General features: G+C 39.1%; 1 protein-coding gene across 9 annotated transcripts in view; it reads right to left on the bottom strand.

Moving 5' to 3' along the window:
* Nucleotides 1-21,959, bottom strand: part of NBAS (NBAS subunit of NRZ tethering complex) — a 339,915-nt gene that overhangs the window by 282,554 nt on the left and 35,402 nt on the right. For 8 of the 9 annotated variants that reach the window (XR_004521674.2, XR_012325807.1, XM_033837994.2 and 5 more), the window contains 2 exons: nt 9,312-9,450; nt 2,586-2,654 (listed from right to left, as the gene is read on the bottom strand). Coding sequence is in view for 7 of the 9 variants with exons in the window: in XM_033837994.2 (XP_033693885.1) it covers nt 2,586-2,654; nt 9,312-9,450 (208 nt within the window). In the remaining 2 variants the exon portion in view is untranslated. The remainder of the gene's footprint in view (nt 1-2,585; nt 2,655-9,311; nt 9,451-21,959) is intronic. The other variant, XM_033837995.2, reaches the window with a different exon arrangement.

Below are 21,959 nucleotides of genomic sequence, written 5' to 3'. Positions count from 1 at the left end.
TCTTTAAAAAAATAGCAGTAGTTAAGAGATAACACATTTTAAAAGAGAAATAGAATTGCCGCCAAACTTGAGTAGTAAAACAGATCATTCTTTCTGGGATAAGAGGTAATTTTTAACTTGGGCTACTTTTAAGTACAACATATCTTGGCTTCTGCTTCTTCAATTGTCCAACTAAGGGTTTAGACGAAAGCCAACAAGAGGTAGTGAAAAAAAGCACTAGATCAAGAGCCAACTCAAGACCAAACCCATCTCTGACACTAGGTAGGTGAGTTTGGGAAAGCCATTTCTCTTGAGGCTTTAATTTCTTCATCAATAAAATAGGCATCATAATGCCATTAATGCAAGCTTCCTCTGAGATCATGCGAAAGGACTTATAAGCTAGAAAGTATTCACAATAATAAGGAATTATTACATAATCTCTATGAGACCTGTCAGGTCTAAAATGATGGTGCTAAAAATCTATGCCCCATAATTATTTCTGGGCTAGGAGCTACTGAATACAAACAGGGTACTCATATAACATTCAGATATTTACTGAAAGGCCCTGATTTTAGAGTACTACTTTCACAAAGTCTTTTTAAAAAGTCCAAACAGTTAAGGATTCCAGTACCAGGTGCCACAAAGAAAGATCAAAACGTAAGGAAATTAGTTGCTACCTTCTCCCTCCTTCTGTTCAATCATAGAGGATACCGATGAAAACAAGAGCGAGCTGAGTTCCACACAAAAGAATAACCAATAGCAGGAGACAAGGTAACATGAATCTGGAGTTCCCAGGAGGTAAGAAAGAGTAAAAAGAAGATGGACATTTTATACTGATTGAACAGTTACATTTGCCTATTAATATACCAAATCAACTAATAAACATAGCATCTAATATGTAAAGGATATGGTACAAAGGAAAGTCATGTACCAATATATCAATCCCCAAATAATTCTTGTTCTAAACACAATACAATTATGTTGGTCCCAATAAAATAACTATGGAACACAAACAGTAAGAGACCATGGATCCTACCCCACAGCAGAGTGGAGCGTTCTGCAGTGTTCTCCAACACTTCCGGGACTTTGCACAGGCTGCTTCCAGCCTGGAAACAACCAGCCTTCCCCTATCCGCCTGAGGATCTCTTACTCACTTCCAAATCAAGTATCACCTCCAGAGTTCAATGGTCCCTCCCTGCACCTCAACGGCGCTTCATATTATATTACAGGACAGGTTATGAAACGTGTCATATTGTCCTGTTCTACAGCTGCTTCTGCATCTGACTCCCGCACTACACTGAGGGCTCCTTGAGGAAGCGCACTGCATTTTATTCACCTATTTATTCTCAGCTCTAACACCACGGCTGGCTCAAAGTGCGTGCTTGCTGACTGACTAAAAGAATAAATAAATGCTGACACTCCACATAATTACTTATCATCAAAAGAATTAAAAAATGAACCCTTTAAAATTTGTTAAAGATAGAGTTATTATTTAGATGGAATTAAAGAGAATGGGAAAGGATCCAGGGAGGAAAACAAAGTAAAGCTCTCATGCACTATTATGGTAACAGAAAGACCAACAGAGGCAACACAGTAAATTAGAAAGAACAAAGTACATGGCAGAGGCCAAGGCATTTAGTCTTGCTTATGGTTCTTCACCTGCAAAATGAAGACAAACTGCTTGAAATGACTAAAGAGAATGCTAACTGGAAAACTGTAAACATACAAGGGATTAAAAATGAAAGTGACTTTCCAGACATAAAGAGGAGTGTTATTGCTCAATGCTACAGACAGAAAAGCCAAACCAACCCAGAAGATATGAATTAGTTGAAGTCAAGGGCACAGAAATAACTAGGACTCAAAATTTTAAATATATTAAATACAAATGCAGCAAGAGAATACATGTTATATTTCTTACAATTTCCATATTTCTTACAATTTCCCTTAGTTAAGAAATTGAAGAAACGAAAATTAATTTGTTTGATTCCCCCCAAAACAGGAAGGAGTATGATCTGAAGCCCCATGTATGTCAAGACTCTTGTGAGAGCCGTGTAGAGGGCATGACTATAACCACCTCCCTCAGAGACAGCGCCAAAGCACACGGGTATATCCAGAGTGAAACTGCCCAGCATCCCTGAGATGGATCCATGTTTCTCCTATTGAAGAACAAAACAATTAAGCCCAGGATCAATGTGGCTCATCCTCTTGAAACACCAATAATCTCAGACTTAGGAAGGAATCTTTTTTTATTTTAAAACCAACAAACATAAGGGATATGTTATGGACAAGGATACAAAAATTCACAAGATAGAATAAGAAACTTCAAAGGTATATAATGATTCCAGGAGACCTCTTTGGGCTATATCCCCAGATCCAAGAGGACTAGATTCATTCTTTTTTTTTTTTTTAATTTTCTTTACTGTGATAAGAATGATATATATAGTAAAATGCACAAATCTTCAGTGAACAGCTCCATGAAATCTTATTAATGCATATACCCCTGTAATGTATAATTAAGAGCAAATTCAGATGAAAATCTATAATATTCAAGATTCATTCAACTCTGTCCTTAAGGGGACCCTGGCGAAGATGCCAATATGTATTACCTGTTCTTGCCCCTGGCGACTGTAAAACTTGCCACTTAACATCCTTAATAATCCCAGGGTCTTTGGTACCTACAAAATAGACACACATCATAAAAAAAAAGATCAATGGAAGGCTTCCTCATTGTTTAAAGGCCTTTCATCATGAAATGAAAACTACAGCATATCTAGTATTTTAAGAAATGGTTAAGAAAATCATGAATAAGTATCAGAAATCTTGGTGAGATTTTGTTTTTGTTTGGGAAAGAAAATCCAACAAGTGACAAATCTTACAAAATGTACCCATAATCAAATGTATTTTTAAATACATACGTAACAAGTCTAGTACAATCTATGCAAATTAGAATCTAATGAGTGGCTCTTCTCAAATGAGTCTGGACCAGGTTACCATTTTATCCTAGCATCACTATGGAGAAGGTCAATACTCCCAACAGAAATTTCATTCATGAAGAAATTGATCCCATACTTGAAAAACACCAGAAAAAAATCACTGAGAAACAAGTATTTGAAATAATAAAACAAGACTATTTTTGTCTCTAGATTTAAGAAATATACTTAAAGCAAGAGGGAGAGATGTGTATAATTTTTTAGAAATGGAAAATAAGCACTGCTGACGTTGTAGAGAGTTTGGAACACTGGTACATTGCTGGCAGGAACATAAAATGGTACAGCCACTGTGGAAAACAGTCTGGTGGTCGTTCAAAAGTTAAACGGAATTACCATATGATCCAGAAATTCCATACTAAGTATATACCCAAAAGAACTGAAAACAGGTGTTCAAACAAATACCTGTACACACAAATGTTCACAGCAACATTATTCATAATAGCCAAAAAATAGAAACAACTTAAATGTCCACTAACTAAAGAATGGATAAACAAAAGGCAGGGCTTCCCTGGTGGCGCAGTGGTTGAGGGTCCGCCTGCCGATGCAGGGGACACGGGTTCGTGCCCCGGTCCGGGAGGATCCCACACGCTGCGGAGCAGCTGGGCCCGTGAGCCATGGCCGCTGAGCCTGCGCGTCCGGAGCCTGTGCTCCGCAACGGGAGAGGCCACAACAGTGAGAGGCCCGCGTACCGCAAAAAAAATAAAAATAAAAATAAAAATAATAAATTTTTTTAAAAGGCAGTATATCCATACAACGGAATATTATTCAGTCATAAAAAGGAATGAAGTACTGATGCACGCTAAAATTTGGATGAACCTCAAAAATATGTCGCTAAAAGAGAGAAGCCAGATACAAAAGTCTCATGCTGTATGATTCCATTCATATGAAATTTTCAAAACAGGTAAATCCATATAAACAGAAAGCAGACCAGTGACTGCCAGGAGCTGAGGTGAGGGAACAAAAGGGAGTGACTGTTTAATGGGTCTGGTGTTTCCATTTGGGGTGACGAAAATGTCTTGGACCTAGACAGTGGTGACAGTTGCACAGCACTGTGAATGTACTAAATGTCACTGAACCGTACACTTTAAAATATTTAATGGTCCATTTTATGTTATATGAACTTTTCCTTAATTTAAAAGAAAAAGGCAAAGGTGGGGGCGGTATTCTTAAGCTGAGGTTAAAAATGTTCCTACGAGTACTGCTGAGCAGCTGAAGATATTACTGACGGCCTAGCTCCACATTTCCTCCAAAAACAAGAAAATACAAGAAGAGAAAAATAAATCTGCATGAAAACCACACCCTCACTTAACTTGAAGATCAAGGATCTTCAAAATCATTGTAAGTAGAAAGAGAAAAACCACCAAACTCCAGTGTGTCGTCTCCACTGCTCTTGCCATCCCCACGCTCCCACCCACCCTGACCCAGGCCGACACAGGCTTGTGGTGAGCAAAAGCAGACTGAAAACACACTGCAGGGTCCAGGAGGACAGATGCGACAAGCTAGCAAAGGGGACTAAGGTCAATCTAAAACCACTGCCAAAAATTGTAGTCTAAGAAAACCTTCCAGAAATGAAAAAAGACCTGAATCTATATATTGAAAGAGTGAACAGGTACCTGGGAAAATTAACCCAGAAAAATCAACTCCAAGAAATATTCCAGGAAGGATACTAGATTTCAAAGATAAAGGAAATCCTCAAGGCCTCCAAACAAAATGGCCAAGTAACATACAAAGAGAAGATAATTTGACTTGCATCAACTTTTCAAATTCCACATAAAAGCAAAGTGACAATAGTGCTGTGTTTTTTTAAAGCTCAATGAAAGAACAGGTAAACCAAAGATTTTATATCCAGATAAGTTTTCCTTCAAATGTCCAGGCTATGAAAAACAATTCTGACACACAGAACTTAAGGAACTCTTCATCTGTGAGCCCTTCTCAAAATATCTATTAGAGGATAATTTCATCCAACCAAGAGGTGACTGGGAAAACTTCAAACAAAGGGACAGGGAACATTTTAAAATACATAAATGAACATCTATGACTAAAGAAACATGATGATGAGGGTTGAAACTATCGTATAAATATTGTGTGTTTTGACAAAATAGAAATAATGCAACTAGAAAAGGGAGGAAAAAGGAGAAGGGGAAAATAAAACCAACTAACTGATTGTTGTATAGGCAATTAATAGGAATTAAAGAATACCAATAAACTGATAAACTGGTAAAATACTGGAGGGCACTGATAACATCAGTAAGACAGTTTCAGTGAAATCATGGAGATAAAGCCCCATTCAAGTGAATTCAAGAGAGAAAAGAAAAGTTGGAAATGGATCAAGTATAGATGACTCTTGAACATGCTGAAGGAAAGGAACAAATGGGCTGGTAGCAGGATTTAGTAGGTTCTAAGTCCCCTAAAACTAAAGAGTTTTTACAATGGGAAAAATAAATGCATGTTGTTTGCTGATAAACCTAATGGGCAGCAAGATTCATGATGTGGATAAACATCCTTCAATTAGCAAGTGTGAGATCCAGTGGACAAACGGAGGAGCCGGCCTTAGCTAGTGCAAGTACAGCTCATCTGTAATAACAAGAGAAAAGGTACGGAAATTAGGTGCACATGTAGGCAGGTGGTAGGATCTTATGAAAATATTCTGATTACTTCTGTTTTCTCAGGGAAACAGGATTTCAAAACCCTGTGTTCTTTCCAGAACAACATTCTATACTGAAAAGGAAGCAGCATCAATAACAAAAAAGTCAGTTTTGTTCATTTTTTATACATTTTTTCCAAAATTCCCACCTTAATAATACAAATAGATAATAATTAACACTGTAGAACATTTTATTGTTTATCAACGGCCTTCATATATATTACCTCATTTGATCCTGGCAAGAGCCTTAAGACATCAGTGGTAAGTGCTGAGCTAGAATTCCAATCCCAACCTTCTGACTCCTGAGCCAGGCTCCTTCCTTCCCCCCAGTGACCGAACTCTCCCCTGGTATTTCCTATAGCTTCTTGCCCTTATTTGTGGGCACAGCTGTACCTCCAGTACAGTAAACCCCTTGAGGGCTGCTACCTGTATGTTCTGATACCTGCATCGGTGATTTGATGTTGAACAAATGAATAAATAAAACTATCTCCTATAGATGGCACGGACATTAATTTGGAAACTTTGCTCAAGGTATATATGGAATTTTGCATAGCCTCTTTTACAACCCAGCAGCCTTGTGAGAGATGAGAATGTATGTGTCAGCAGCATTTTTCGGTCGATATTCACCCCAAAATAATAGCAGCCTTAAACAAACAATAAGAGGTTCGATGCAGACAATAGCTGTCACCTGACAAGAGGAACTAATCTTATAGTTTCAAATTACTTTGAGGTAGGGGAAGGCTACACAGAATGATTGTGCGTTTAGCTGCAAGACACATTAAAAAGGCACTAACAGGGCTTCCCTGGTGGTGCAGTGGTTGAGAGTCCGCCTGCCGATGCAGGGGACACGGGTTCGTGCCCCGGTCCGGGAAGATCCCACATACCGCGGAGCGGCTGGGCCCGTGAGCCATGGCCGCTGAGCCTGCGCGTCCGGAGCCTTGCTCCGCAGCGGGAGAGGCCACAACAGTGAGAGGCCCGCGTACCGCAAAAAAAAAAAAAAAAAGGGCACTAACATAATTAAAGTACACTTGCAGCATTTCAAGAAGTTTATCATAAGGCGGAGCACTCAATTTGCAATTCAGTATTTCCCCCCACTTATTTTGTCACTGCACAAGCAATTTTCCTTTAAGAGACTCCAATATTGAAGCTTCAGGCCAGAGAGGGAAGGACCATACATAGCAGAGCAGATTCCAATACTTCAGTAAGGAGCAAAGTGAAAGCACGGAGAATTTAAAGAAGCCACGGTGAAAAAAGGTTTCACAGTACGTGACAGTCCTCCGTGCCTTCCCCTGTCCCAGAATCTGTCACAAATATACTTGATAACACCATATTGAAATGGCCCTTCACAGTTTGCCTACTTTCTCTCGCCTTATATCCTCCATACTTACCAATTCTTCCTTTTTTCCCCTCAACCTTTAATTTTGACAAATTTCCTAGCTACTGAAAAGTTGAAATGATTACACAATGAAATACCAGTATACCTTTTACCTGAGTTCACCAATTATTAACAATTAGCCACATTTGCTTTATCTGTATGTGTATGTATACTTATTTAAAAATTGTTTTTTGACTGAACCATTTAAAAATAAGCTACAGGGACTTCCCTGGCGGTCCAGTGGTTAGTACTCGGCGCTGTCACTGCTGAGGGCGCGGGTTCAATCACTGGTTGGGGAACTAAGATCCCGCAAGCCACATGGCACAGCCAAAAATAAAATTAAAAAATAAAAAAATAAGCTGCAGACATCACACTCAGACAGAGTCAAGAGATAAAATTGTTCAAACCCTTTTCAGGATCTGCCCTGATACATCTCACATATAAAACGACAAGCTGGGTGTGAAATCGGAGACAGGAACATGACTAAATTATAACAAATATGAAATAACATGTCCAACTGCTAACTCTTTTTTAAAAAATAAATTATGGGATAATCATCACAGCATAAATTTGACAATGCCAATGAGATGTACGTAATTTCACATGTGGAGTGAGGAAAGTGCTAAACAGGAGCTACAAAATCTGGTTCCACTCCTGCTGCCCTATTTTTAGTTGTTAAGATCTCCCAGGGCCTTAGGCTCCTCATCTGTGAAATGGGGCTAATAACACTCAACCTGGACTCCTTACCGGGTCCTGCAGAGAGAATAAATGGGTGCTAGAGTGAGTAAAGGGACCGTGAATGGAAGAAAAAGCACATGACACAGTACTGTATAAACTGATGTACGAATATAAACTGTTTTAAGGTCTGCTGCCATATTGAACCAATAAGTTGACCTAATTTAAAAAAAAAAAAAAACCCTACTACTTTGTTGGGTTAAATTCACAATCACATATTTCAGCATATGCTAAAAACTAAAGAAAATAATTAACGGAAGCTTACTATGATTGCTAAAGATTTCTTTTCAAAAGTACTTCTTCACTAGTTCTTCTTCAACATGAAAACGTTTAACCATTGTTTTACAGGATTATTTTGAGGTAGGAATAATGGAACAAATGCATTCATAGGAATAACTAGCATGGCACATTCACTTACACCGTGTCTCACCTTAATTTCTTGGTTTCTTCCCTCATTAGAAAAATACCGTATCTGAGTGCCCACCAAATATCAGGCTAAGCACAGGGTGCGTAATTAGGATCTTACAGTTTATACAAAAAAAGTCAAGATATATGTTATCACAGAGTGGCGAATATGGTAGAAACAATTAATATTCACTAATACCTAGTTTTTCTTGCCTTTCTGGACGCACAGAAAACTACTTCCCAGGCCCCTTGAAGGTCGGAGGGGCCACATGATGAGTTTCAGTAAATGAACTGCAAGCAGAAGTGATGCCAGTTCTGGTGTAAGATGGTTAAAAAGTCCCACCTTTTAGTCCTCTCCTCCCCCTCCTAAGGCCATAAACTGAGACAGTGGGCCCTCAAGAGGTCACCAGCCCCCACATATCCTTTAGTCATCACTTGGAACAAGCTGTTCAGGGTAGTCATGATATCAACAGCAGGCTTTGCCACAAATAAGGAACACACTTTCCTGGGGCAACCCACAGAATGCCAGGAGTTTTCATTTGTTTGTTTATGTGGCTCTTTTTATTATCACAACAGAGCCTAGCCTATACTGACTATTACAGCATAAAGGAGTGACTGACAGAAACCAGAAATTCAATTAAGGAAAGAATAAATGAATGGTTGGACGAATAGCACTGATCAATATGGAACAAAATGGAAGTACGAAGGCAGTTAAGAACTTGAACAGGGGAACTCATGCCAGCGTTTGTACCCTCATTCTGCCACTTGCTAGTGGGGTGGCCCAGCTAAATTTCACTTTCGTCATCAACAGACTGGAGCTACTAACAATACCTACCTCAAAGGGTTACTGAGAATTAAATGAGCTACTACACGTAACAGCACTCAGAACAGCTGCCGGCACATCAAAAGGGACTTAATAAATGTTAATGTCTAAATAAGCAAACGCAAGTAATGGGATTACTGTTAGGTTGTTTTTCTGATATCTGCAAATATTGTTACTAAAAATGAGACTCAAGTTAAATAAAACATGCTTTAGGTAAATTTGATATTTGAAAGAAGTCCTAAAATTTCACTTGCATTAGGTTACTTTCTTCATTTAAGGCAAATTGTTTCCTTCTCTGTATCTTACAAAGGGCTTATCTAAGACCTATTAGCAAAGTGAAATACCACAACGAAGACTTACTGCAGTGACCCTGTCTCCACCATGAGTAACCGGCTTATAATAAGGTGATCCTGAAAGAACTCTCCAGGCAGAGAGTCCACAGCTAGCAGCTTTTGGTATGCCCACTTCAGCAGTTTCACATCCACCGACCAGCAAAAGTCTAAAAAAGAGAAAGATAAAAAGAATTAATAAATTACAAATAGGAACAAGACAACATCAAAACAAAGAGAGCAGAAAACTTCACAAGGAAAACTGAAATAAAATTAGTATATACTAATCCTAGAAGGTAAATATTTTAGAGGAAACAACCAATAGAAAACCAGATGGGTTTTCAACTAGAATTTCACTTTCATTTACACATTCAAACATCTGAAACTCAGATGAGAACTTAGAAATGAGAAAAAAAATGTTTTCAGGTTGGCCACTGAATATCTGAGGAACTATATCAACACCAATAAACTTTAATAAACAGATACGTCACCTCACATAGACACATATGTACTAGTTACAGCAGTGCATCGGAAGCAATGAGGGCACAATTACAGATGCTAGAAAGAAATGACAGCTGGGACTGCTGTGGATGGGTCACTAATAACTATACTGAAATAAGACTGTACATTATGACTGGTTCACTTTTCTGTTTGTTATACTTCATTGCGATTAGAGGCCAGTTACCAACAGGACAAGCAGTCTAACAAGTACTAAAAGTTAAAAGACTATGTGACCACTACACAAACTAAGCTGATTAATAATGGAACCCAACAGTCATGATTTTTAAAGTTAAGTCATGTTTAGTAAATCTGGCAGGGAACATATAAGACATCATAATCACCTATAGAAAAAAGAAAAATGTTTGAAAGTAAAACTTCTGGTACATTAAAGGAAAACACTTGTTGTCCCCAATAACAATAAGGCAATAGAGTAACAGAAGAGAGAAGCCACATCCTTCTTAATGTCTCGATTTTTTAAAAAGACCCTCCCTACAGGCAGGAAACTCCCTGCTGCTTAAGAAAAAGAACAGGTTTCTCTGGTCATGTCCACACAACGCTCCCGCCTACACAATCTACCACTATCCCAAATGACAGAAAACATCAGGCTCCCTTTACATCAAAACGTACCTGATATCTATCATCACCAGGCCCCCGCTGTGTCAAAAAAAAAGGATGCACTTCCTGACACAACAGATTAGTGCTTATCTTTTTCTAGACCATGCTCATAGATAAATCAAAACTCTAAAAATTTTAGTTTCTGCATAGAAATCAAAAGGGGGAAGGAAATGACACTTCCTAAGACTCCTCAGAGTTGGCATATCAAAAGAGTGACTTGGTTTTATGGTTATGTTAACCACTGATAACTCTTAAACTTTCTATAATTCTAAGTACCTCATGAGGTAACACCATGAGTTACTCAATACAGCCCGCTGAGCTATGCTCAAGGGCAGTCAGACAGAGCTCTACACGTTAGTGCAGAAGCAACACCTGTCCTCTGTTGATTCTGCTTACCTTGTGGGGCAAGCAGAATAATGGCCCCCAAAGAGGCCCATGTCTTAATCTCTAGAACCTGTGAACATGTGGCATCACGTGGACTTAGGTTGCTAAGCAAATGACCTTAGAACAGGGAGAGTATCCTGGATTTTCCAGGTGACCCAAATAACCACAAAAGTCCTTAAAAGCACAAGAGGGAAGCAGGAGAGTCAGTGTCACAGTGATGTGATGTGAGAAAAAGATTCGCCCAGTCTCTGCTGGTCTTCAGGATAGAAGGGGCCAAGGAAGCTGGGCTGCTCTAGAAGCTGGCAGAGGTAAGAAGACAGACTGTGCCCCTGAGCCTCCAGCGAGGACACAGCCCTGCTGACACCCTGATCTTAGTTCAGTGAGACCCATTTCGGACTTCTCACCTCCAGAAATGTAACATAAATTTATTTTAAGCCCCTAAATTTGTGGTAAACTGTTAGAGCAACCACAGAAAATTAACACACATCTTGTTTATTCCCCAGCCCCGGAATTCAGACAACCTGTCAGCCTCTAATTCCACCAACTGCCCTCTTCTCATTTGACCACCTTCCTAACTTTCTTCTTTTTCTTCACTCTTAATGAGATATAACTGACGTACAGCACTGTATAAGCTTAAGGTGTACAGCATAATGATCTCTTTTTCTGTCAGTCTGTTTTTGAAGCACAAGTGACCTACAACACCATGTTAGTTCCTATTCTGAATTAAGCTAACAACAATAAAAATAATAATAATAATTTTTTAAAATCTCATCTCTACACATACTCTCAGATGTAAAACTTTCAAAAGTGCATAAAACCCTTCTACGTTTAGCCATAGAGCTTAGCCCAACTCAAAGTCTCAAAATTCATAAAGTAATGTAAATGTGCTTTATTCGCAAACACAACTGGAGCCTTCAATCAAAGCCTTTTTCCTACTGCTTTTATATGTATAGTCTAACAAGTTTCCATCACAGCAAATCATAAGCAACAAACTTTGAGAAGATGCTTGAAGCAACCCGCTGGGCTATTTCTACCCTTCGCCAGTCCTCAGAGCTAACACGTAATTAACCCTGTTCACCAGGGCAAAAGAGATTTTGGTCCAAAGTCAAGGTAGGAGTATGAGTATCACTTGCCTATAGCAACCACTCTGCTCAAATGATTTTTACACCAAAACAATTTCAAAAAACATAAGTAGACCTAATGCAGATAAAATCATATCATTCCTCTGGCTCTAACTACAAATTTGAAAAAAATACAGTTGAAAAAAGAAAAATACTTCAAACAACACTTCAAAGATGCAATCTAAACAATGGGAAATCTAAATGTAAAATAGCTAGCTAGTGAGAAGCAGCTGCATAGCGCAGGGAGATCAGCTCAGTGCTCTGTGACCACCTAGAGGGGTGGGATAAGGAGGGTGGGAGGGAGACGCAAGAGGGAGGGGATATGGGGATATACGTATGCATGTGGCTGATTCACTTTATTATATGGCAGAAACTAATACAACGTTGTAAAGCAATTATACTCCAATGAAGATGTTAAAAATAAATAAATAAATAAAAATAAACAGTAGGAAATCTAAAAAGTCTACACAGTAGAAAACTACAGAATGACCTGGCTTCTTCCAAACACACACACACACACACACACACACACACACACACACACACACACACACTCTCTCTCTCTCTCTCTCTCTCTCTCTCTCTCTCTCTCTGTAAGAGTGAGAGAGGAGGAGAGAATGGAGAGCAGATCAATGAATTAAAAGAGAACACAGTCTGGATATTTGAAGATATGGACAAATTATTGTTAATTATCTTTGCATATGACAATGGTTTCATGTTTATGTTTTTTTAGAGTCCTTATTTTTTAGAAATACACACTGAAATATTCAGATGAAATACTACGCTGTCCAGAATTTACTTCGTGATATTCTAGGCACAGGAGGGTGGAGGCTCGGCTGAGGCCATAGATGAGATGAGGCTGGCCGCGAGTCGACTGTTAAACTGAATGGCAGGCACAAGGGAGTCAGTATATTCTGTGAACATGCTTCAAATTTTCCGTAAGGAACTTTTTTTTCAAAAGTCAGTTTGTTAGGAAAAACTCCTCTGAATAAATAGAAACAAAACAGGTAATTTTGAATATCTACATTTCTGAATATAGTCACAGTACTTTTTCAAACGGAAAACATGTGATTCTCATAAAACATATCTTTAAAAACCAGTAGCCTATTGTTATAATAAAAATAAAACACTATTTGAGAATTCAACAAATCTCTAAAAGGTCAGGATAAAGCAGATCCTGATAATGAAATAATTTTTCTCTACTCAGTGCACAACATTGACCATGTATAAATAAATATATATTTTTTATAGTAACCATATAATTCTTTTCTCAAGGGGTTGAGCATTACTATTTAGTTTGCACTACTATGTCATGGAGAGGACAAATGTCATATTTAATTTTCAGATTTTAAAATATATGTATAAAACTTTACGTTGCCTGACTGTGAAAGGAGAGCTAACTGAGATTTCAGATTTCTTCTTATCTCCTGGTCTTGATACTAGAAGACACTTCCTCCCTATGAATTCTGATAAACATGGCCGTGAATAGATCAAATTGGTTACAACAAGATAAGCTCAATTAAAAATAAAAGAGATTCGGGCTTCCCTGGTGGCGCAGTGGTTGAGAGTCCGCCTGCCGATGCAGGGGACACGGGTTCGTGCCCCGGTCCGGGAAGATCCCACATGCCGCGGAGCGGCTGGGCCCGTGAGCCATGGCCACTGAGCCTGCGCGTCCGGAGCCTGTGCTCCGCAACGGGAGAGGCCACAACAGTGAGAGGCCCGCGTACCGAAAATACAAAAAAAAAAGAGGGCAGCAGACAACACTAAGGCGAGAATCTCGTAAAGGAAAACATCAGGGAGAAAATTTCAAAATGCTCCTGAAGGACACAGAGTTATGCATAAAGAGACATACCATGTTCTTTGACAAACTCTCAATACCTTAAAGATGCCAATTCTTCTTAATCTATAAATTGAAAGAAATTTCAAATAAAATCCCAACAGAATTTCTTGTGGAACTGAACAAACTGATGTAATGGAACTAGACAATATAAAATTCACATGGGAGAGTAGAGCTCTGAAAAGAGCCAGCTCCATTCACACTGATAACCTTCCCCTTGGTGGCCTGTGCTTTGTGCATCCTGACCTGTCAAAAACTACCCTACCCTAGTGTCACTGAGATGTTCTCCTTCAAATCTGACTATACTAAAATCTAAAATTCCTCTCCATAAAGTGCAAAGATAAGGCACACACCAGGAAAACTTATTTATAAAACATAAAACTAACAGAGTATATGTTTTAGCAGACAGAATCCATAAAGATCTCCCACAACCAGCCCAAAAGAAAAACGGACAAAGAATAAGCAAGTCACAAGAAGAGAAATACAAAAGCCAGTAATGCAGATCAAAGCAACAAAGATTTATGCCAAAGATTTATACACAGGAACTCTCATAAAACTATTGGTAAGACTGTAGTAATCATTTTGGAGAATGATATGACAATATCTAAAAAATGCACCCCTTCCCAAAAAATACCCCAAATTGAGTTCTAAGACAACTCTAGAGAAATTCTTGCACAGGTATATTTATTTCTTGGTAAAAGAATACCTCATGTAGCACTATTTATAATGCAGAAAAATTAGAAATATTTTAAATGTTTAAAAGGGATAAATAAATTCATTAAACTGTTCAGGGAAACATACAGTGTAAAAAAGAACAAATGTAAAAATATATATTGGAAGGTCGCACACTAAAACCATGAGAGCAGGCTGCCTCTAGAAAGGGAAAGTGAGACAGAGGAATGGAAGTAGGAAATTTTGTCTGTACTATTGTCTCTCTTTTATTTATATATCTGGGTATAACTATACACATACATACGCAGACACCTTAAGTAAAAAATATAATCTCAATATTTGTTTTTTGGGTTTTTTTGGTTTGTTTGTTTTTTCAGTACATCGGCAGGCGGACTCGCAACCACTGCACCACCAGGGAAGCCCTCAATATTTGTTAATGCTGGGTAGTAGGTACTTAGGTGTTCATTAAATCATTCCCTGTACTATTCTCTCTGTTTCTAACTTAAAAAGAGGAAAATCAAGATACAGTATCCCAAATTATGTACATAAATTTCTTCCAGTTAATGAAGTCCAAGAGAAAAAAATTCGGTAAATTGGCTGTAACGCTTAGCATCAACCCACAAGTCTAGTCAAATACTGAAAATGAAATCAGCATATCATTTGCTTTGTGACATTTTGAAGCTGTTTATATGTTAATAGTTACATCTTAAGCATTCTGTGATTTACTACTGAAAGGATCACTAGATTTTTGCAAAAATTAAAACCGCAGACAATACTGCAGAAAATAACATATCATTCGTGTTATTTTCTGCTGCGGTAAGCTTCTCCACCCAGAAATATTTACATGCAGTGGTAGCAAAACCTCCTTAAAGATACAGTATTTGGCTCTTATGTACTCACTTCAGGAATCACATTTTGAAGCAAGTGATTATTTTTAAATTATTCTATAAAGACATAAAGCAATATGGAATTTCTATAGTACATATTAAATTTGGAAGACTATAAAGCCCTCGATATGTAGGAGTTTAAACTACTCGTTAACAAAAACACGAGAGTAGGAGAAAACTTTCCCAGTAATCTTCAACCTCAAAATTTTGTGGACAATAGGAAAATCATGGGTCTAGGAATCAGGTGTATCAGGTTCAAATACCTTTGCAACAGAGTAACTGTAATATTAGTTTCCTTCATCCCATCAAAATTTGTAAATGCAAACCACGTGCTAAGCAATCAGGAGTGTGCAAGACAAATAAAGAGCTTTTGCTTAAAAACCACTTCTAATTCTCAGAATCAATTTGTAGAGTCGTGTTTAGCTCTCCCAGTGCGTTAGTACCAACCATGGGGGGAGGCTCGGGGGCAGCCTCCTTGCTCAGGTGGCGGTGGACACGTATTCACACACGAGAACGACAGCGAGCATTGTCCACTCCAGGGAGGACAAGCCAACCCAGACCGCTGCTGCAGGGACCCTTGAGCTCGGCACAAAAATAGCCTTAAGGACCAATTAAGTGTGTGGAGGAAGAAGTCAAGGAAGCCTTCACGGGGTAACACCAGAGAAAGGGTTCTCCTTTCAACAACTTCCCAAACAGATAAAGGGATCAGGTGAAGAGCCTGCTCCGCCAAGAGAACACGACGTACAAGAACACGGAGACGAGTCTGTAAATGGTGTGCTGGGAGGACGGTGAGAAACGCAGTGAGCGCCCCCAGCCTGTGAAAGGCGGGCAGGGGTAGCAGGTCAGAAAGTTCGAAGGGTCCTCAACAATACAGAATGGTTTATCCTGCTCGCTTCCCGAGCACATTATCACCTGCTACCTTCAGAACGGTAACAGTTACTTAAATGACGCCTCCATCACTAAACGTTAAACCATTCGGACACAGAGACGTGTCTGTATCCTTCAAAGCATTTACCACAGCTGTTTCATTCAGGAAACATCCATCTGTGCACTATGTGCCCAGAAGCGCAAGGGCACGAAGATAAGTCCGACCCAGAGCCCCCGTCGTCCTTGGCTTAACCCCTCCAGGCTTCAGTTCTCCCAGCTGAGAAATGAAGGGGCCGAGCCAAACGACGGGTGAAACTCTTTTCCAGCTCTGACACTCTAAGAGTCTAAACTTCAAAGCAGGAATGCAGGTATCAGACAAGAAAAATAAACTGTAAGCGATGGAGCCAAAAAACACAAGGAGTGAATTACATGAGCGGGAGTAAAGGCAGAGGCCAGGGCAGAGTAAGAGGCAGTGAGAAGAGGCTGGTCAGGCCCATCCGAGGAAAGAAAGGGAGGGACGGAATGTGTGCCCCACGCATCTCACCAGACGTGATCTGGATGCTCTGGGAGAGCTAAAGGGGACCCTACCAATTGATTACAAGAAGAGTTATAACTAGTTTATTAAGAAGGGTCTTCAGTCTAGTAATTGTTGAAAAACATCTGCCATCTAGTGGCTTAAAACTCCTTAAAGCCAAGGAAATGAATCTGAAATAATAGAGCAAGAAACTCTTGTATGTTCCCTGTCCAATGATCAATGGGCTTGTGGCATACAACCAGCAAGGAAGGGGGAAAAGGAAGGAAGGAAGGAAGGAAGGAAGGAAGGAAGGAAGGAAGGAAGGGAGGGAGGAAGGAAGAAGGAAAAGAAAGAAAGAAAGAAAGAAAGAAAGGAGAAAAAATTACATGCCCCCAAATTAAAAGTACTTAAGACCATGCCTGGCAAAGTAAGGGCTCAAAAACTGTTACCTACTACCTTCACAGCTAGAAGCCGTTCTTCTCTTGGGATCATAGAAATGTTCCCAATTTTAATTCATTCTAACTTGATCTTAAATATTCTTTGCTACAAAAACCTTACTGGTTCAATATTAAAAATTCTGTTCATCTTGGATTTCTTGAATGTCTCTGCCCGTTTCCATCCCTCAATCCACAGCTGATGACAATGATCATCATCTGAAAACGTAATTCCCTCCCCATCACTACCATGGATTTAGGCAACTTCACTGCAAAAGCACAATATAATATGTTTAGCATCCCTCTGTCTGATCCATTCCATGTCTACTTTGAATCCTGATTTCACAACAGTCCAGGTTCTGAAACCAAATTCTCACCTTCTATTTCAATACCAATAGTTTAATTTTTGACGTCTTTCTCAAACTTGTTCTCTCAGGAAAATAAGTCTTGTCTTTGAACCCTACCTCCCCCCACTGAATCCTGCTAACTGTAGCCTGCCAGCTGTCCCCGAAAATGCATTTCCATAATGCCTGCTACCAAACGCCCTGCCACAATTTTGCTCTGTTAAATGCTACCTAGTAGTCTATACTAGATGTCCTTGGTACTTGAGCAGCTTGCTAAAACCACCATCTACTGTCTGTGCCCAATGCAATGCAGCAAAATGTGGTCGAAAAAGAAGGATGACTTGAGGTTACAGAGCTAATAAGTAGCACAGATTTCCTGTCTCCTAATCCAGTACACATTCTATCATATCACAAATATATATTTTAAAATTTCTAATTGTTTATAAAACAAAATTAATAGCATATATGTGGAATCTGAAAAAATTGGTATAGACGATCTTATTTACAAAGCAGAAATAGAGACACAGACATAGAGAACAAATGTATGGATACCAAGGGGGAAGGCGGGGGTGGGATGAATTGGGAGATTGAGATTGACATATATACACCATTGATACTATGTATAAAACATAACTAATGAGAACCTACTATATAGCACAGAGAACTCTACTCAATGCTCTGTGGTGACCTAAATGGGAAGGAAATCCAAAAAAGAGGGGATATTTGTACACGTATAGCTGATTCACTTTGCTGTACAGTAGAAACTAACACATTGTAAAGCAACTATACTCCAATAAAAATTTAAAAAAAAACAAAATTAAGCATCATTCCTTAATTCCTATAAAATAACCTAAGATAACTCAATAGTCTTCTTTCAGCTCTCGACTCCAAAGAGAGATCCACAACAGCTAGCATCTCTCCAAGTATGAGAAGAAATTCAATCTGGTCCAAGTTACTTCTTAAAATTGCATTTCCATAAATTTTGCAGAGGGATTATGGAGTAGTCCTTAAAATCAGGGGGGGAAAACATATAACCCAAGTACAAAATATCTTGCTTAAGATTAATGAAATTCACTGACATATAAAGTTATCAGGTTAAACTACAACCAAAGCAGAGAGCGGGAGGGAGGGAGGGAGGCTGGTTGATTTACCAGCTGAAGAGATTAAAAACTTTATGAAGGTCTACAAAGGCCCATTTAAATGTAACTGTAACATAATGAGAACTAGCCCCTCCTATCAAAGAATCTCCAAAGAGAGGACTGACTGATGGGTTAAAGCTGATTGCCAAGTAATTTAATTTTTTTCCGTGGTAGGCAAAAAAAAGTCAAACTAATAAAAAAGACTGTCTTCTTAAAAGACAGCCAGGTGGAGTCTGCTAAGCACCAAGATATTTCTGAGTCACACGTGTCTACCTATCTGTAACATATCCTGGATAAAAGCAGATCGCAGGATATGGCCAAGACTCTCCACTTCCCTGCCTCCCCAGAAACAAATGCCTGTGGGAAAAAAAGAAAAGAAAAATCAGTCTGTGAAGCTCAGCGAGTCCCTTAATTCACACCTAAGGACTTTCACATCCGCCAAGACAATGCAGCTTTCTGTGCAGACAACAGCACCTCTTCATTTCTCTTCAAAAACCCAACCTGAACTCAGGGAAAGAAGAATACAGTGGAGGAATGAGAATTCTAAAGGCAACATGAAAAGCTCCTTAATATAAGTTAATATACTCAATTACTGACATTCATACTTCCCAGCTACAAGGCTACGCGCTAATCTCTCAAATGTCAACAGCCCCTACATTATCAAAGGCTGAACACACTCTCTCACTGCAGTGTAAGATAATTAACAAGGATCTGGACTGCAGTACTCATTCCTTTTCTAGAAGCAAAATCCTTCATGAAATTATTAATCTTATCTAGCTAGGGCTTACGAGAAACTTCCTAATGTAATTTATACCCAACTGCTCCTCCAGCTGTCAAAAGAGTGTATCATTTATACATCACTGCCCTGATTCTCACAGAATATATATGACCTTAGGAACCAGAGAGAAAGATGGGCAATTTTATGGCAATGTAACAGCTATAAAGGCCCACTGATTAGCTTCCAAAAGCATCTCCCAGGTCTAGATGGATCTTACACCTTATAAGAGGAGAACAAAATTTACCTATGCCCTTGGGTAAACCTTTAAGTAGGGCACTCTCAACACTATCTCCTCCACAAGATATAATTTAAACATTTGATGGACATTTCCCTAGACAGGGGTGATGTATGAAGAAGAGATCGTGGCCCCCTATGCGTACTCTACTGCACCCTGTCCCATTCTATGCCCAAGACTCTTTTCCTTCCATTTTGTGCCAGTGAAGTCATCATCACGCCTCCTGAGAGCTCATTCACACGAAAAACATTTTTGATCCCCCCACTAAGTACTAGCTACTTATTTGGAATACCTCCTTTATCCCATGAGTGTAAAGGACTCATATTTAAAATGCTGAGGGACTTCCCTGTGGTGCAGTGGTTAAGAATCTGCCTGCCAATGCAGGGGACACGGGTTCGAGCCCTGGTCCGGGAAGATCCCACATACCGTGCAGCAACTAAGCCCGAGCGCCACAACTACTGAGCCTGCGCTCTAGAGCCCACAAGCCACGACCACTGAGCCCACGTGCCACAACTACTGAAGCCTGCACTCCACAAGAAGCCACCGCAATGAGAAGCCCATGCACCGCAACAAAGAGTAGTCCCCGCTCGCCGCAACTAGAAAACAGCCCACGTGCAGCAACGAAGACCCAACACAGCCCAAAATAAATAAATTAAGAAAAAAATAAAGTGCTGAGTGTTGGTTAGGGGAAATCAGAAACCCCCATGAGATGACCAAATCAGGATGCGTAAAGCATAGCCCTTCAGCACTTCAACATGCCATTACTTAAAGGTATTCCTCAGTCTCGCCTAAAATTAATAGCTTTCTAAAGACATCTCTTGCATCTTCTGAGCCTTCCCAAGAATAGCAGCAATTCCTACCAGTGCATGCTTAGGAGAATGCAATTACCCGACTTTACCCGACTACTCTTCAGCCAGTTCACTCCTACCTAATTGCAATCTACTAACAGGCAAGCTGACACTTAGTTTATTATTCCTTGTAAATGTCTCAAGTTCTTTCTGCGGAATCTGTATCTGGCTTAACACAGTTGACTAAAAGGATAAAAATCAATCACTCAAATGCTTAGATTCATCCTTTGTACAACTATGACATACATTATTAATCAATCATGATTCTTCCCCACAGACTGTATGAAACACGGGTATCTTTCTTAAATCTTAGTATCCTTAACATAAAGATAAAAGTGTTCAGTTGGTGGAAATGTAAATTGGTGCAACCACTATGGAAAACAATATGGAAGTTCCACAAAAATCTAAAAGTAGAGTTGCCATATGATCCAGCAATCCCACTCCTGGGCACATACCCAGACAAAACTATAATTCGAAAAGATACACGCACCCCTATGTTCATGGCAGCACTATTTACAATAGCCAAGACATGGAAACAACCTAAGTGTCCACCGACAGATGAATGGATAAAGGTGTGTATACACATACAATGGAATATTGCTCAGCCATCAAAAAGGATGAAATATTGCCATGTGCAGCAACATGGATGGACCTAGATATCATCATATTAAGTGAAGTAAGTCAGAAAGAGAAAGACAAATACCATATGGTGTCACTTATATGTGGAATCTAAAATATGATACAAATCAACATATCTATGAAACAGAAACAGACTCACAGATATAGAGAACAGACTTATGGTTGCCAACGGGGAGGGGAAGTAAGGGAGGGAAGGAATGGCAGTTTGGGATTAGCAGAGGCAAACTATTATGTATGGGATGGATAAACAACAAGGTCCTACTGTATATCATAGGGAACTATATTCAATATCCTGTGAGAAACTATAATGGAAAAGAATATAAAAAGAATATATATATGTATGCATATGTATAACTGAATCACTCCTGTACAGAAGAAATTAACACATTGCAAATCAACTATACTTCAATAAAATTTTTTTAAAAAGCAATGTACACCAAAAAGAGTATATTTTACTGTATATAAATTTAAAGTAATTTTTTAATTAAAAAAACATAAAAGTGTTCAAATGAAAGCCTGCTTAAAGGATCTTTTTTTTCTTTCTTATGCATTCCTTTATTTTTTACAGTTTTACTGAGGTGTGATTTACATTCCACGAAACTCACAGGCATGAGAGATTTTTAGGGACAATGGAAATATTCTAAAACTGACTGGAGTAGTGTTTGCACAAGTCTATACATTTACTAAAAATCACTGAATTATACACTTAAAATTAGTATCAAAGAGTCATCAAGGATTCTGAGAATGGGTGGTTTCTCAAAAGGGCCCAAGAAAGGAGACATGTTTTCTAGCTTTTGTCTTTGTTGAGATGTAATTCAGGATCTAGAAAAAGTTACCTTCAAACACTATCTTTGTGTAGTTATC

Source organism: Tursiops truncatus, chromosome 14, assembly GCF_011762595.2.
Source record: "Tursiops truncatus isolate mTurTru1 chromosome 14, mTurTru1.mat.Y, whole genome shotgun sequence".
NCBI lineage: Eukaryota > Metazoa > Chordata > Mammalia > Artiodactyla > Delphinidae > Tursiops > Tursiops truncatus.
Note: the sequence above shows the minus strand (reverse complement) of the source record. Positions and strands in the feature narration are given on the sequence as shown.